At 39.8% G+C, this 17,511-nt stretch overlaps 1 protein-coding gene across 1 annotated transcript in view; it reads left to right on the top strand.

Annotated features, from left to right (window-relative positions):
• The window catches only part of LOC127632067 (cell adhesion molecule DSCAML1-like), a 175,145-nt gene that overhangs the window by 95,486 nt on the left and 62,148 nt on the right, over positions 1–17,511 (top strand). The window contains exons 4-5 of the mRNA XM_052110544.1: positions 14,838–14,984; positions 16,592–16,870. Of these exons, the coding sequence (XP_051966504.1) occupies positions 14,838–14,984; positions 16,592–16,870 (426 nt within the window). The remainder of the gene's footprint in view (positions 1–14,837; positions 14,985–16,591; positions 16,871–17,511) is intronic.

The following is a 17,511-nucleotide window of genomic DNA, read 5'->3' as shown; positions in this document are numbered from 1 at the left end:
TTCAAATAACATCTTCCCCGTCTCATGTCAGCATCTCCCAACACCAACATGACGTTTGCATTGTCATTGAGAGCCTCTGAGGTGTCATGAATCCTTTATCAAAATATGCTTCTATTATTACCAGACACTTCAGTCAGCCTGTTCTGTCTGCTTTCAATGTGAATAGAGCTGAAATAAAGGAAAGGTATCAGTCATTCATAAGTGTGCAGAGAGAGGGGGAGGCAATGAAGGAATGAGTGGCTATTGTCGAGGGTGTCGATGTGCTATTGTCAGGTGCTGAGTAATTTTTTTGCAGTTAACAAAAAAAAAAAAAGAAGAAAAGAAATGATGGTGGTGGTGAGAGGTTGAGAGTGGTATTGATTCCAGAAAAGCTCTGTTCATTTCCATTCATACCCCAGTCAGATTGTGCAGTTAATATAGCATTCAGTGAGGCCTTAAGATTGAGGAGGATGGGTGTTTTATAACAGTTCAATCTTAATTACTTCCTCCACAGACACATTGCACACTGTGAGCAAATGTCGATTAATTTTGTATTATGGCTGAACTCCGATGTGGTAATTGTGCATGTTTGTGGATTTGTGTGTGGGAAGGTACATCTTTTAGCTAGGTAGATAGATAGATAGATAGATAGATAGATAGATAGATAGATAGATAGATAGATAGATAGATAGATAGATAGATAGATAGATAGATAGATAGATAGATAGATAGATAGATATGGACAGATGTAGATAGATAGATAGATAGATAGATAGATAGATAGATAGATAGATAGATAGATAGATAGATAGATAGATAGATAGATAGATAGATAGATAGATATGGACAGATGTAGATAGATAGATAGATATGGACAGATGTAGATAGATAGATAGATAGATAGATAGATAGATAGATAGATAGATAGATAGATAGATAGATAGATAGATAGATAGATAGATAGATAGATAGATAGATCGGACGGATAGATGGATCCTTCCATCATCCATCTATGCATCTTTAAGATAGATAGATAGATAGATAGATAGATAGATAGATAGATAGATAGATAGATAGATAGATAGATAGATAGATAGATAGATAGATAGATCGGACGGATAGATGGATCCTTCCATCCATCCATCTATGCATCTTTAAGATAGATAGATAGATAGATAGATAGATAGACAGACAGACAGACAGACAGACAGACAGACAGACAGACAGACAGACAGACAGACAGATAGATAGATAGATAGATAGATAGATAGATAGATAGATAGATAGATAGATAGATAGATAGATAGATAGATAGATGACAGATGTAGATAGATAGATAGATAGATAGATAGATAGATAGATAGATAGATAGATAGATAGATAGATAGATAGATAGATAGATAGATAGATAGATAGATAGATAGATAGATAGATAGATAGATAGATAGATCCATCCATCCATCCATCCATCCATCCATCCATCCATCCATCCATCCATCCGACACTTTTAATTTGATCATTCTTCACACACTCTTTAATGGTACCTCCCTTTTCCATCCTTCTTCTTGCTGTATGATTTTGTGTTTTTTTTTTTTTTGTCCTCTGTAGTAGATGAGTGTTTGTTTCTCTGTTTCTGGGCTGGGTTTTGCGGCCATGTACCATATGTCACATTACTATTTTATTGCTCTGTGCATATCCACGGCAACCCTTTGGGTATCTCCGCGGCCTGGTGTAACATGATGTGGCATGGTGAGGTTAGCACTGACTGCATACCGTGTTGTGTTTGGAACAAGATGTTTTTGTAGCATTGTACCTCCGTACATGTTTCTATGCAAAATGAATTGTGATGGAGCTGTCCGTGGTGCTAAACTCTAGCTGGCTTTTGTTGGTTCTGAAGTTGTAATCGATGTGCCCTCATGCTGTCCGTGGTGCTGAATTTTTTTTGTACTATACACATTTTGTCCCCTCCAAAGGTGACACACACAAACACACATATACACTTATGCACACACACATTTGCACAGTTCTCCATATCCTGCGCCCACCCATTCTCTAATTCCAGTCAAAGTGGCTTTTATGGCTCATGAATCAGACTGAAGACACATTTGTGGGTTATGGTGCAATTTGTAAGTCACCAAAATGCAATTAGATGGGTAACCCCACCCGCAGCCAGCCAGCCAGACACATGCATTCAAAATTATTTAGACACTCTTTGATGTTGGGTGTGTATACGTGTATATTATGTATGTGTTTAAAGCTTGAATATCAAAATAAAGCAAATTAAGTTTAACAGGGCAACTCTACTTTGACCTTGACTATGCAATGATGATGGAATCTTTATCCTACACACACACAAACATACAAACTCACACACATGTTGTGGCCAGAGGAACACATGTTTATAGCTGAACTCTCCCCACTCAGAAATGTTTTATTCCTGCCCTCTGTGTCCTGTCATAAGGGCAGGTCAGTACAGAGTACGCACTTGGATGAATACTAGCATGTGTGCATAACATGAGGACAGCTGGCTCTTTACTTGACATTTTGACCTTTTTGATTCTCAGAAAGTGAATTCAAGAGCATATCTTAGTATTTCATCTAATATAATAAAGATTTTTATTTTTTTTTTTACATTAAAACACAAGTTGGATCTGTAAACAGAGTCCAAAGATTAACTCTCACCAAGCCCCAGTGTGAGAAAATAAATTGGCTTTGGTGATCCCTTGTTGCAAAATTTACCATGTTGGTATCAAGCATACTTTGGAAACAAATTTTGAATTTATCTTGCAATGAGCCACCAAAATGGAAATATGAGAAACAAACAGCTAAATAAACCCATTGTCAACAGGACAGCAATATAATGTAAAAATAAAGATTATGCAAAGAACAGTTGCATGGTTTCTAAGAAATATTGAAGGCCAGTTAATTTTTTTTAATTCACCCACCATTGTAAAAAAACTTGTCTGAAAGAGTTTTATCTGTATGTTATCAGTAGAGAGAACAGTATAATTTAAGGACTCTTTAGAATGTACTGTATGTGTATAAGAGACTGAGATAACACTCCTGAGTGTTTGAACCATGTTTTATTTAACCCAAGGAAATTTCATGTATTAAAAGGATAGTTCACCCAAACATTTTAATTCTCTCATAATGTTCTCACCCTCAAGCCATCCCAGATGTGAATGACAAAAATCACATAAAGAAAACATAAAAGTAATCCATTAGTATTCAGTGGTTAAATCCATATTTTCAGAAATGCTATAAGAGGTGTGGGTGAGAAACAGATCAAAATGTAACTCCCTTTTTTACCCTAAATCTCCACTTGACTTTTACAACTGAAAGTCACAGCTGCAAAGGTCTGATCACCATTCACTTGTATTGTATGGACCTACAGAGCTTAGATTTCTTTCAAAAAAATCTTTGTTTATGCTCTGCTGAACACATACACATACACACACACACATATGGAATGGCATGAGGGTGAGTAAATGATGAGATAATTTAAATGTTTGGGTGAACTTCCCCTTTAATAGAGAACATTATACTCAGGTCAGTCACCACAGACTCTGTCAAGTCACCTTTCACTTCAGAACCCCTAAAAACTACCATTGAAACCTCAATCGCCTTTTCTGCTTTCTGAAGAATGATTTCCGTGTGGCCCCTGGCCCCTCACACATGCACATTGTCAGGACAGAGAATGTGGGACAACTTATATGGGATGACTGGAGTGAGTGAGGTATTGATCACCCACACAGATGTGAATGAGGTTGCAGAATGGAGACAGAAATCTGGAGAACAGCTTGAACCAGTAAGCATAGAACATGAGGTAAAGTTGAACAAGAGTGGGTGGGAATGAAAGAGTGACAGCACTGAAGAGAAAAGGTAGATACAGGGAAAGGCACAAGAAAAGTGTGGTGCATAGGTAGAAGATGCTTCCTTCTCCATCCGTGCCTGCTAGCTAACTGTATTTCTCATTTTCTCTACCGATAGGTAGACCATCACAACCATCTTGTTGTTTGGGTCCTTTGAACTAAGGTCAGTACAAAATGAAAAAAGCACAAGAATATGTATTGTACTCACTAGAAGACTTTTTTCAAAGAAAGATAATTGTTCTCTGTAGTGACAGTTAAAGCGTACAAGAGGCCGTGTTATATTATGAATAAAGTCAATTCTAAAGGTCGTTGTTTGGCATGACATGCAGTCGAATGCTTGGAACCATGTCAGCTGTGAACTATAGCATGCCATAAAGTGCCTTATTACCTACATTATAAGGTTACAACATAAAAAATGGGCACAAAGTTTCATTAAAAAGTTGCTGTATTAAACAAATTAAATTTGTGTCATCGTTCCACAAGAAGATATTGTCTCTGACATGTAAGCAAAGGTTCAAGGATATACTTCGTTTTTTTGCCGTGCTGTGCTGTCTCCTACACGGTTTAGCACTAAGCCCTTCAAAATACACTCTATTGACCTTAAACTGATACTGAATTGTGATACTCTTTTAACACAGTCAACTCAAGGCACATGACATGTGAAGATGCAGACAGTTTGTGTGTACTGTGCGGATGAGGAAGTTTGCATCACATGCACAGTGTACAAATATACTGCAACATAGTTCAATGGAAAGGAGGAGGCGAGAACTGGCTTGACAATATAAATGATAATTTAATGATAAACGTAACCAAAAATACAAATACACACACAGGTGTCGGGCAGCTGCCCATAACTCTTTCTCTCTTTGTCACACTGCCATCTCCGGTCGCCTTTATACCTCTCTGGCTTCATCAGCCTATTTAGGGGCCGGGGGAGCGGAATCACGACCCGCCCTCAACCTCCGGCCTGCCACATTCCTCCCTTGTTCTCTCATGCCCCTGGCATGATGTACACCCCCCCAAACCATCTACCTGGAACCTGGAGGGACAAGGGGAGGGAAACGGTATTTGTATGCTGTAACGGCTACGGTACCAAATGAAAACACTAATATTTAAAAAGAGAGGGAAAAGGCCAATGCAGAGCGGGAGAGAGAGAGAGAAGAAAAAATAACTCACCGGTTCTCCAATACGCCGTAGCATGGTCCTCGGACACTCCTCCACCCTCTAGCGGACAACGGCTGTGCCTGCCCAGGTGGATCGGAGGCAGTCCTCCAGCCCCTGGCGGACGAAACGCCCCGCCTCGTTCAGTGGACAGAAGGGAACTCCCTCACACCTGACAGCGGTCCTGACAGTTCCAGGCGGTCGGTTAGGAGCCCCTCCCCACCTCGCGTTCAGCAGTCTCAGACCCCACCGCATTACAGTGGCTGGTAGGGGTCTCCTCCACCCCTGGCAGTGGCCCTGACAGTTCCAGGCGGTCGGTTAGGAGCCCCTCCCCACCTCACGGTCGCAGGCAATTCCTCCACTCTTAGATGGCTGCGGCTGCTCCGTTGTGATGGATGGTAGTGGCGAGGACTCTACTACGGCACATCCCTCCTCCTTCCCGGGTTTCGGCACCAGTGTAACACAGTTCAATGGAAAGGAGGAGGCGAGAACAGGCTTGACAATATAAATGATAATTTAATGATAATCATAACCAAAAAGACAAATACACACACAGGTGTCGGGCAGCTGCACGTAACTCTCTTTCTCTGTCGCACTGCCTTCTCCAGTCACCTTTATCCCTCTCGGGCTTCATCAGCCTAATTAGGGGCCGTGTGTGTGGAATCAAGAACTGGACCCGCCCTCCGCCCTGCCACATATACTTTTGCCTTAATAGTTGGAAAAGCAATGGGTGTGGCGGAGTGCTATATGCAGTTGCTAGGTAAACAGGTATTTCATGTTGTAACTATTACTATTTGTTTGTTTAAACACAGCGTTATTAGTTGGAAAAACTAGGCTGCACACAGACAGTCTGCGCGCACTTTGCTGATGACAAATTTGCATCACATGTGCTATGCGCGATGTACTGGCACACGGTTAACCTAAGTATGCTTTGGCCTTTATAGCTCGAAAAGCTTGGCTGCAAACGGACAGTCCACCCGCATTATGCTGATGACAAAATTTGTGCCACGTTTACTGTGTGCAAGAAGTGCCGGCATGCAGAAAACTGAAATATACTTTGTCCTTTGGCAGAGTGATATATACAGTTGCTAGGTGAACAGGTATTTAATATCATAGCTTTTACTATATAGTTTGTTATAGCATAGCTGTTTTGCACCGTACTGACCAATCAGCATTGGTACTATCCACTTTATAAAACTCATTTTATAACTAAACTTGACATTATTACCGAAGAACTACCTTCAGAATAAGTGTCTAAGGTGTGTGTGAAGTGTAGGTGTATAGTGTTTTGTTGTAAGACAAGGCAAGCTGAGTGGAAACAGTAGAGTCTTCTCTGGTACGGCCAATTGCGCAATGGAAGATTTGGTTGAATATTGCTTACAAAACAAGCAGAGAAGTGTGTATATGTGCACCACTATTTGGGTGAAAAAACTCGACAATAGTGTTCTTTATCGCTTCATCTCTCTAACTCTTTCCCATCGCCAACTGTCTTCCCTCACTTGGTGACATTGTTTTAATCTTTGATCCCCCCTCTCTCGCTTACGCTTTTAGCTCACTTGATTTTTGTCTGCTGTCCTTCGTTAACGGTATTCCGCTCTGAAATGGCGCTGATTCTTGCCCGCAGCCAACCCAGGCCCCCGCTGGCCTGCTTCTCCATGTGCCAGACTCTCCGTGCGTGCCCTGGTAGCCCGTTTGTGGCTTAACGAATAAATGAGTGTTAGCATCCCTTCCATTTACATCCCTCCCTCTTCCTCTCGCTCCGATTTTGCACATGCCACCGCAGCGCCCCCTAACCCATGTCACGTGAGCGCAGGGGCCCTAGCAACAGCGAGAGAGAGAGAGAGAGAGAGAGAGAGAGAGAGAAAAGTGGAGCGAGAATAGCGAGGGAGAGAGGGAAAGAGGGAGGGGGAGAGACGCAGAGCATTAATAAGTAATGGGCCAAACAGTTTGAAACCCGGTCCTCGTTAGCATTGCAGCGGCGCCATGATTTGCATGGGAGCTCCAAGAGTAAATTCAACAACAGCCTCAGCCCACACCCCTCTTTATTCGGTTTCTGTCTTCCTCTCTTTTCCAATCTCCATCATTCTCTCATCATGTGTTCCCCTTCCAATTGCCTCTTTTTCTTTTTTGGTCATTCTTATTCATTATATTTAGCATATGTCTTACATATCAAATGCATCGTCTTCCTCTCTCACTGTCTGTTGTCATCCTGTCAGACTCCGCCCCTTTTTCAGAGTCTGTTTTATTTTCCATAATATTGAGAGTAAGTTCACCTTACTGTTTATAAACTGCAAAAATAATTTTCCTACTGAGCATTTTTGTTTGAAGCAAAAACTAAATATTTTTACTTGAGAATTCGTTGAAAGAAACTTCTGGTTTATACAAGTTAATCTCAATCAACAGCGTTTTTAGCATAATGTTGATTACCAGAAAAGTTCTTTTGAATCGTCCATACTTTTCTTTAAAATAAATGCAAAAATCTAGTTTACAGTGAGGCACTTACAATGGAAGTGAATTTTGTATTTATTTTTTTATTTTTGGGGGGGAAGAAAAGGAGGGGCAAGCCAAAATAATTTTTGTGGTAATCATTATTATGCCACAAATGCTGTCGATTGAGCTTTACTTGTATTGAACCCGGAATATTCCTTTAAGGAAAATGTACTTGTTTTCCATTCATTTAAATGTACTTTTCTTATCCCACTGGCATTTTTTCTCCTACAATGAAATCTCATTAATTTTGTTACATTTCTCAAAATGTATTTTAATGAATTTAATTCATTAATTAATAATAATTAATGAATTAAATTAAATTAAAAAGAGATATTTAATGAATTAAGTAAATTTGTCTAGTTTAATGATGCCTAAATATTTGTACTGGAAAACATAGTAAAAAATTATTCTTGTTTTTTATGTTTGTTTTATTTATCTGAAAACAAGATTCATCATCTTATGTAATATCTCATGTAATTCCAAATCAAATGTATCTTGTTTTAAGAATGTAAAAATATTTAATATAAAAATACTGATTGCAGTGATAATGATGGCAGAAAAATGGCAGCTTTACTTCTGGGCAGATTTTATTTTAAGATCAGATTTTCACAGCTAACATATTTTTGTCCAGGGCTAAGAGAGAGAGAGAGACAGAGAGAGAGAGAGAGAGAGAGAGAGAGAGAGAGAGAGTTGGCCTGATGACATCCCATAACAAAATAAAAAACACACTCAAACATGTGTAGAAACATCTCTTGTCTTTGTGTGTGTGTGTGTGTGTGTGTGTGTGTGTGTGTGTGTGTGTGTGTGTGTGTGTGTGTGTGTGTGTGTGTGTGTGTGTGTTTGGGTGGTTTACGAGGACTTTTTTTTAGGTTACAAACTGGTAATTACAAGGGTATTATGCTACAAATGTGGTTTATGAGGCTATTTCTAGTGTCCCTATAATTCAAATCACTTAAAAATCATACTAAATTATGTTTTTTTAAATGTATGAATGCAGAACGTCTTTTTGTGAGGGTTAGGTTTAGGGGTAGGGTTAGGGGATAAAATCTATAGTTTGTACAGTATAAAAATCATTATGTCTATGTAGAGTCCTCATAAGGATAGTCCCACAACAACCCGTGTGTGTGTGTGTGTGTGTGTGTGTGTGTGTGTGTGTTCGTTCCTGTGGCCTTTGGGAGTCTGTGCAGAGTGAGATGTAACTGGAAGTTTGCCATGCTCCACACATAAATCCAATTCCACATTTTTTTTTCTTCTCTCTCAGTCTGACATGATGCCCCAGGCTGCCCACTGTACACACTCCAGCACTACCACAGAAACATTGTGTTTGTTTCTGTGGTTGTGCCCTTGATTTAGACAGACCTAACTTGCCCCCCTCTAATCCTTCGGACACACACACACACACACACACACACCTCAAGGCGAAGGAAGACTAGACAAGAATTGATCTGCACTCCCAAACAGAACTGATCGCATAGAGACACGGGACTAATATGTACATATTAGAGATACTCCTCTGTATCTCTCTTTCTTTCTGTCCAGCTCTCTTTTAATCAATCACTTTCAGTGTTCAATTCTGTACACCCAACGGATCACTTCTGTGTAGTCAAATGTTTCTTGTACAGTCTCTCTCACTCAGCCGAATACACACACACACACACACACACACACACACACACACACACACACACACACACACATGCACACACACACACACACACACAGACACACACACACAAAACACACACACACACACACAAACATACACTCCAATGTATTTAAAAGCAAGTAACAGATCAGAGTCTTGACCTGGCGGTTAGAGCACTTGCGGGTAATGAGAGTTTAAATCTTGCTCACTTCATTTCCCAATACAATTTCCTTCAATGTTTGTCATGACCGACCATGACATGTCAAGTTTGAAAATATGCAAACACGAATGTAATTTGAGAGCTATTTTTTTTACATAAATGTCAGTCTGTTCCTTGCAGAAATCTTTCATGTGGCTTCAGAAGACTTAGAATAGAGCACATGAGTCATATTGATTGTATATTTATGGTGCTCTTATGTCTTTTTTGGAGCTTTACAGCTCTAGTCCCTATTCATTTTCATTGTGTGGAAAAGAACAGTGTAAACAAAATCCACAAAATGTCTCCTATTGCGTTTCACCGCAGATAGAAAGTCATACTGATTTGAAACTAAGTGAGTCTGAGTAAATGATACAGAATTTTCAGTTCCTTTGACATTTCACTTCTGCCTCTTTGTTTAATGGATTACAAAAAAAAGACTGAAAGAGAGTTACTGAAAGAAAGAATGAGAGCTTGTATCACTGGTCACTGATGTTTAATTCACCAGTCTTCACAATGAGACAGATTGCAATGACTGCGATTAAACCAAAACCACTCATTGACTTCTGTTACAATCCCCTCTCTCATTCCCTCCCCGGTCTCTTGCTCTGGGTGAAATGTTGTGACAGCTCTGCGCTGATGTTGTAGGGGGTTAAAGTCACCAAGTGCATATTATCCTGTAAGGCTTAATGCGCAGGTTGGAGCATGAGGGCCGACTCTTAAATTACAGTTTGCCAGGCCTAGCACTCAGCGTGACAACAATACCCACACACTCTTACACATATGTGTGGTCGGGCTTAACTGTCGTGCAAATATTCATTCAACAGTATATTTAATCAGGCATTCCCCCCCACAGACACACACACACACACAATTGCTGTGTGAACCTACTTCATTTTATTGTCTTATCACATGACCATGACATTAACACAGGCGCATACTGAATTTATCTTTGTTTCAACCATTGTCTTTGTAACAGCTACTATCTGTGTGTGAGTGTGTGTGTGTGTGTGTGTGTGTGTGTGTGAGTGAGCTGCTTGTTATAGTGATGGAGTGTGTGTGTGGGCTGTCGAGTCAAGCCTGTCCTCTCCGCTTTCATAAATCTGCTTTGGATGAAGCTCTTGAGCTATAAAACGCATCGATCGCCATCCTTCACAAACACACACACACACACACACACACACACACACACACACACACATAGAGCATTGCTCTTCCCACAGGGTAATCCTGGTTTCTATAGGAATGTTGTTGTGTCTTGTTGAGTGAGTTATGAATGTGTAAGTGTGTCCTAATATAGACAGACTCACACTCACATACACATGTTAGTTTTTCTTTTGTGGCTGGGACTTTCCATTGATTTCTTTTGTTTTTTAGTGAGCTAATGATTTTCTCCGAACCCTGACCCTTTTTTTGTACAGAAGAACTACATAAAGTAAGTGTACAGAACATTTTAGTATGAAAGAACTGTGTAATGTAAGAACAAAAATACGAGCTGTCACGGTCCTGTCAACTTGTCAGGTTGGGTTTCTGTCTGACGAGGATTGTGGCATTGTCCTCCTCTGTCTGTCTCGTGTTTCATGTACGTTTTTTGTGTGAGCGCAGGGGTCCAGTTGTTAGTGACCGCTGTAAACGAGTTACAGCCTTGCGCTTTCCGGTGATATCACGGTCCTCTCACCTTGTCAGGTTGGGTTTTATTCTGATGAGGACTGTGGCATCAACATTCCCTGTCTGTCTTGAGTTTCATGTCTGTGCATGTTGTCTGGATTCTGACTTCCTGTCTGGTTCATTTTTGGTCTGTGCCAGGATCCGGACAGTTACTGTTTGATTTGATCCAAATATGTTGACATTTTCGCCCTTATGTGTTACAGGTGTCGCTGGCGTGCAGAATCAGCATTTCTATGGGAACCCTGATTGTTTCCATGGGAACTCTGATCATGCCAACTTTCCACTGCGAGTGGCACCTGCCCATTTTTTATTCATGCCTTTATTAATCCCCTTGTGTGTCATGTCATTTGCCGGATTGACTGTTTTAATGTTAAATGTAGTTCAGTATTGACTAAATGTCTCACTAGATTGTTGTTTGGTGTGAAGTAACTAACCTTACTCTCTCTGCCTAGTTGGTTCTGTCTTGTGTATCTGTTGGTTTGCCTGTGTGTCGGGTGTGTGGTTCCCTTCCAGTTTGCTGCATGTCAGCTGGGTTTTCACGGAGGATACCTATTTTTTACCCATGCGTCATGAGCTGCTGCCTGTCATTCTGCACCTCACTAAGCTTCAATAGAGGTTTCCAAAAATCTTTTCCTCAGCATCCACAGTGACTGTTCACATTTATTGTAAATAAATCCTTTGAACTGTTCCTCTGCATTTGGGTCTGTTTGTCTCGTTATCGCTCATCACAAAACAATTCAGCCAAGCATGAACCCAGCGGAGGAATCCACTCTTTGCTCCAACCTATATCATCTGAGACCTTTGCTGGGACGTCAGCATGATCAAATATCTGCATCTAACTGGGGCCCTGGAGATGATGGCTTCGCAGCTAACGGAGATCACCTCTGTTGTGCAACAGCTCCGCCTACTCCCCGATGCTGGCCCCTCTCAGGAAACATCTTCACCATCTCCTGCGGTTCCCTATCTTTCTGGACACTCAGAAACCTATATTCCCCTTCCAGCCCCATATTCAGGTGAGGCTGATTCCTGTGGAGCATTCCTTTCACAGTGTTTCTTGTTCTTCACGTCACAGCCCTCTGCTTTCCTGTTGGAGAGAATGAAGGTGGCTCACGTCATTCTGCTCCTCACCAGAAGGTCTGCTGATTGGGGAACCACCATGTGGGACAATGGACCTGCTTGTTGTGCATCGTTCTTAGCATTCACCATGGAGCTCTGCCGAGTGTTCTATCTGGCCCTGCTAGAGTGTGATCAACCTATTACCATCAGGAAGAGGCGGAGGAGGAGCCAGGCACCTGCTCCTCAGTCGCTGACTCCATCCACGTCCATAGAGGCTGTTTGTCTGCCGCTGCCAGTGTCAATGGTCACTAAGGCCATTCCCCTGCCATTGCCAGTGCCCACAGCCTGGGAAGCCATTCCCCTGCTGCTGCCAGTGCCTACAACCACTGAGGTCGTTTCCCTGTCACTATCTGTGCCCATGACCACAGAGGCCATTTCCCTTTCCCTGCCTGTGCTCACGGCCATGGAGGCTATTTCTCCTTCTTTGCCTAGGCTCAGGACCACGGAAGCAGTTCCCCCACTCATTTTTGCCCGCGTTTCGGGAGCTAGATCGCCATACCCTGCTGGGTGTTGTTCTGCACCTCACTAAGCTTCAAAGGAGGGTTCCACAAATCTATTCCTCGACATCCACATTGACTGTACACATTTATTGTAAATATATCCTTTGAACTATTCCACTGCTTTTGGGTTTCTCACTATTGCTTGTTACAACGAGCAGCACGTTTCTGGAGACTTCTTTTAAACCTTTGAGAATTACTTGCTTCATAGACTTCCATTGTAAGTATATTACTGTGAAACAAAAGTTTTAAATAAACTGAGGGACACTTACTTTTTAAATAATGTGCATTAATGTTGTTATCTTTCATGAAAGACACACACATTAATACACACACAGGCTCTTTTTTGTGCACAAACCCACTTCTGGATATATGCTGAGATATAATATACAGCCTTCATGGAGAAAGATAAATCAAAGTGGAGTCAGACCTCACTGATGAGAAATGAATATGACAGTAATACTCTGTTACAATAACATACACATCAAATATTAACACACTCTCAAACATAAGTGGGTAGAGTGTGTATGATTACTTAAAAAAATAATTACTCAAGTAGAAGTAAAGTACCAGCATATATAATTACTTAAGCCAGACCAAGTATCCAATTAAAAGAGTACTCAAGTAGTGAGTAACTTGTTACTTTCACAAATGACATAATGGATGTTAACTCCTGTGTATTCCATTACATAATACACATTTAACATGTACTACAGCATTATTATTATTAGTAGTAGTAGTAGAAGTAGTAGTTGTAGTAATGTAAATTCTGTCATCATTCACCATCATTTTGTTCCAAACCTGTATGACTTTCTTTCTTCCATGCAACACAATAAGGAGTCACCATTTACTTCCAGTGATTTTTTTTTTCATATTCTGAAAGTGAATGGTGACTGAGAGTGTCAGTCCCTAACATTCTGTCTAACATCTTTTGTGTTCCACAGAATACAGTAGGTCACATGGGTTTCGAACAACATGAGGGTAGGGAAATGATGAGAGAATAATAAATTATGGCTGAGCTATCACTTTAAAGGGATAGTTCATTTTTGGGTGAACTATCTCATTAAGGGCTCTTGTCAGATCTGGATGAATTTGTCAATAAGAAGAAAGGTTTGGAAATCTTACTAGTAATTATTGTAAAATAATCAGACCATAAATAAAAACATGAACAATGTCCCACAGGGACATTATATATAATGCTGAAATATAAACCAAAACAAGATCATGTTTTATTAATGCCTACTTTCACTGTTTTATAGCTTTTAGTTGTTAGCTCAGTGTAGTTACAGTTTTCAGTATCTAAATAATTTAGATCATTAGTTCTCTACACAGTACCGCTGCTCTCTAAATGCAGAGTACGCAGCCTGCGTAGGTCACCATGTGCAGAAATGCTGTCTGTCCACGCTCCTGTTGTCAATTACACATTCAGCCAAGCGAAAGGCATTTAACAATTAACGTGGATGTTTACATGGATTTATACAGTTAATAGAACATCTGCTGGTGTAAAAGTCACATTCAATAATCTCTCAGTAAATTACACATTAATTAAAATTAAGCCCAGTAATGTAACGACAGGAATTGGAATAAAGTAAAATAAATAATTTTCATTAAAAATGTACTTGAGTGAGAGTGAAAAGTACCCACTTTTAAATCTACTCTAAAAGTTTTTTCCCCAAAAAAAGTTACTCAAGTAAATGTAACGGAGTAAATGTGGCGTGTTACTACCCACCTCTGCTCTCAAACACACTCGTTTTCTTAGTCCGTAATGCATTATTTGCTGTTTCCATCAAAGAACTTGTGCATGTCTAACTACATATACACTCTGGTGCATGTGTATCTACCTATATGTGTATGTGTGTTTGTTTTGATATGCAGTGACTGGATACATGTTTCTGGATGATCTGCATCTCAGTGAATGTGTTTCTTTACCTATAAGAACCACAAAAGCCTGAACAGGTGTCTTAGCAGAGTAACCATAGATGAAGTTTATTATATTAACTGAGGAGATGTTCCCCAATGTGTTCAAATAATTTTTGTCTTCAACATTATATCTAATACTTTATCATTTAAAATGTCTTTTTGTAATAAATGTCATTCGTTTTATATTTTGTTCTAATGCAATGGCATTCAAATATTTTATGATGTGGGTTAAATGCCCTAGCCCTTTACTTTTTTGTATCTCTGTATGTTTACATATTCTCCTCTGTTTTCAGGTAATAGGTTTTTCCTGACATCGTATGGGGCCCTCTACATATCTGATGTTCAGAAAGAGGATGCCCTCTCTACCTACCGCTGCATCACTAAGCACAAATACAGTGGAGAAACCAGGCAGAGCAATGGAGCTCGTCTCTCTGTGCTAGGTGAGCGTGAATGTTTGTGTGGGTTTATTGGAAGGTTGCCACATTGTTGTTATATTTGTCGATCCTAGTGCATTAAATATAATTTTTATAATTGGATTTGTTGCTGCCTTGGATGTTTTTCTTTGAGAAATAATATAAAGATCCACATTTGTGTCATTTAAAATTTAGATATGTGTCATATTGGACAGTCCCACCAGCCATTTACACCATGTATCTTTGTTCAGATCAGTTCCTCTGTTAATAGCAGCGTCAGCTATGTTAATATGTCTGTTTAAAGAGTATCATATCATTCATTTTTATCATACCATTTTACCCATTAGTCCACTTATAATGTTAGTCAAGATTTATTGCACCAAACACAATCAGAAATTCTCTCTAATCATTATTGAACGTGTTGTTTTTGCTACTTTACGTTTAAAAAGCCTCTGTATAAATATACTCTTATTATTGGCTGACCTTGTTTAATTGGAAATGAGTAACAATGCTTAGGGGCTTTTTTTGCAGCTTCATCATTTTGAACGGGGGAGGAGAATTTTGGGTTCAGAAAATTGATGTATGCTTTCATATTTTTTATTTTTTTAATCAATACATTTTGATTTGCCATGATTGGTGGTTGACCGATATTAGTTTTACAATGCTGATAAATATAATAGACAATTTAATGACAGTATATTATACAGTATGTATACAAAATTGATCAAATTAAAACTGATTTTATACTATAATTTCTCAAAATGTACTATATATATATATATATATATATATATATATATATATATGTACTAAAATCCATCAAGAACGTTTTCGGTAGATTTGGAAATTGACCAAAGGAGCAACTGCCATTTCTATTTAAAAAATCTCTCTATACTGGAAAAATCTAATTTATAGTAATTTGCTCACCCTCGTGCCAATTTAGATATGAATAACTTTCTTTGTTCTGCAGAACACAAAGAAAGATTTTTTTTTTCTGTGAAGAATATCTCAGCTCTGCTGGGCCATTAAATGTGACCATAACTTTGAAGCACCAAAAAACACATTAAGACAGCATAAAAGTAATCCATATGACTCCAGTGGTTAAATCCATGTATTCAGAAGTGTTATGATAAGTGTGGGTGCGTAACAGATCAGTATTGAAGTCCTTTTTTACTGTAAATCTCCATTTTTACATTGACTTCCACATTTGTCTTGCATAACGCCATCTACTGGTCAGGGCTGGTCAAAGGTGGATATTTACAGTAAAAAAAAACTCATAAAATCATACTGACGACTTTTGTGCTGCCTTTATGTGTTTTTTGGAGCTACAAAGTTCTGGCCATCCTTTACTTGCATTTTATGAACCTACAGCGCTGACATACTCTTCTTAAAATATTTATTTGTGTTCTTCAAAAAAAAAGAAAGTCATACACATCTAAGATGGCATGAGGGTGAGTAAATGAGAGAATAAAATTTTTGGATGAACTATTTATTTAATTGGCATAATGGGCAAAGTTATCGTCCAATACGAAAATACAAAGTGACCAATTAATTGGTGAATTACTAGTAATGATAAGACTGCTTGAATTTTTCTGGTCAATCTATAAAAGCTTTCTCATTCTCTCTGTCCTCAGACCCCACTGAATCCACGCCTTCTGTGATGGACAGTTTCCAGTCAGGGGAGGTGCAGGTGGGCCGCAGCATAGAGCTGCCCTGCATCGCCTCCGGTTACCCCAACCCCACCATTCGCTGGCTCAAAGATGGGAGGCCGTTGCCCGCTGACTCCCGCTGGACACGGCGACTGACCGGTCTTACAATCAGTGACCTTCACCTGGAAGACTCGGGAAACTATATCTGTGAAGTCACCAATAGCTTTGGCTCCAAAGAGGTCACGGGACACCTGAACGTCATCGGTAAGGAGAAAGGAGAGAAAAGAGGAGAGATTGGAGGGAATGAATGATGATGTCTAAATACTGTAACAATGTTGGTTAGGGAACCCTTCTGAAAAATAATATCTTAAATTAGCCTAAGATGTTTTGCTGGTTTTAGCTGGTTGCCCAGCCTGGTCAGGCCACTCTATTTGCTGGTCTTAGAGGGCTTTTGGGCATACTTCAGCTGTTTAGTCACACCAGTATTTTTAAGTGAAACCTAAGATCCTGTACTAGCTTTGTAGCGTTAATGCTTACTGTCTGTAGCCACTTTCTAAACATCCTCCATATCTTACAAAGTCTTGGAATACATACATTGGAATGAGGTTTCAGGTAAATTAGGGCCAAAACCAGGATTATGGGCCACTCTAATGCTCCAGATCTCCTGTGTAACTGTTTAAAAGAGGCAGATATTGAATGGAGTACCGAACAGAAAGTCAGACAGGACTAGAGAGTGAGAAAGAAGCACTTGTGTATTTAAGTGGTGCTGGCACACTGGAAGACCTCTGCCACTTTTTTGCTGCCTTACACAGAAAGTGATCTGAGAGGGCAGGGAGACTCTTCTGGCTTCTCCAGTCTGACTCTCTTTTTCAACCAGTAGTAAATGTGTATTTGAGTGGGTAGGG

This window comes from Xyrauchen texanus, chromosome 38 (assembly GCF_025860055.1).
Source record: "Xyrauchen texanus isolate HMW12.3.18 chromosome 38, RBS_HiC_50CHRs, whole genome shotgun sequence".
Lineage (NCBI taxonomy): Eukaryota > Metazoa > Chordata > Actinopteri > Cypriniformes > Catostomidae > Xyrauchen > Xyrauchen texanus.
Note: the sequence above shows the minus strand (reverse complement) of the source record. Positions and strands in the feature narration are given on the sequence as shown.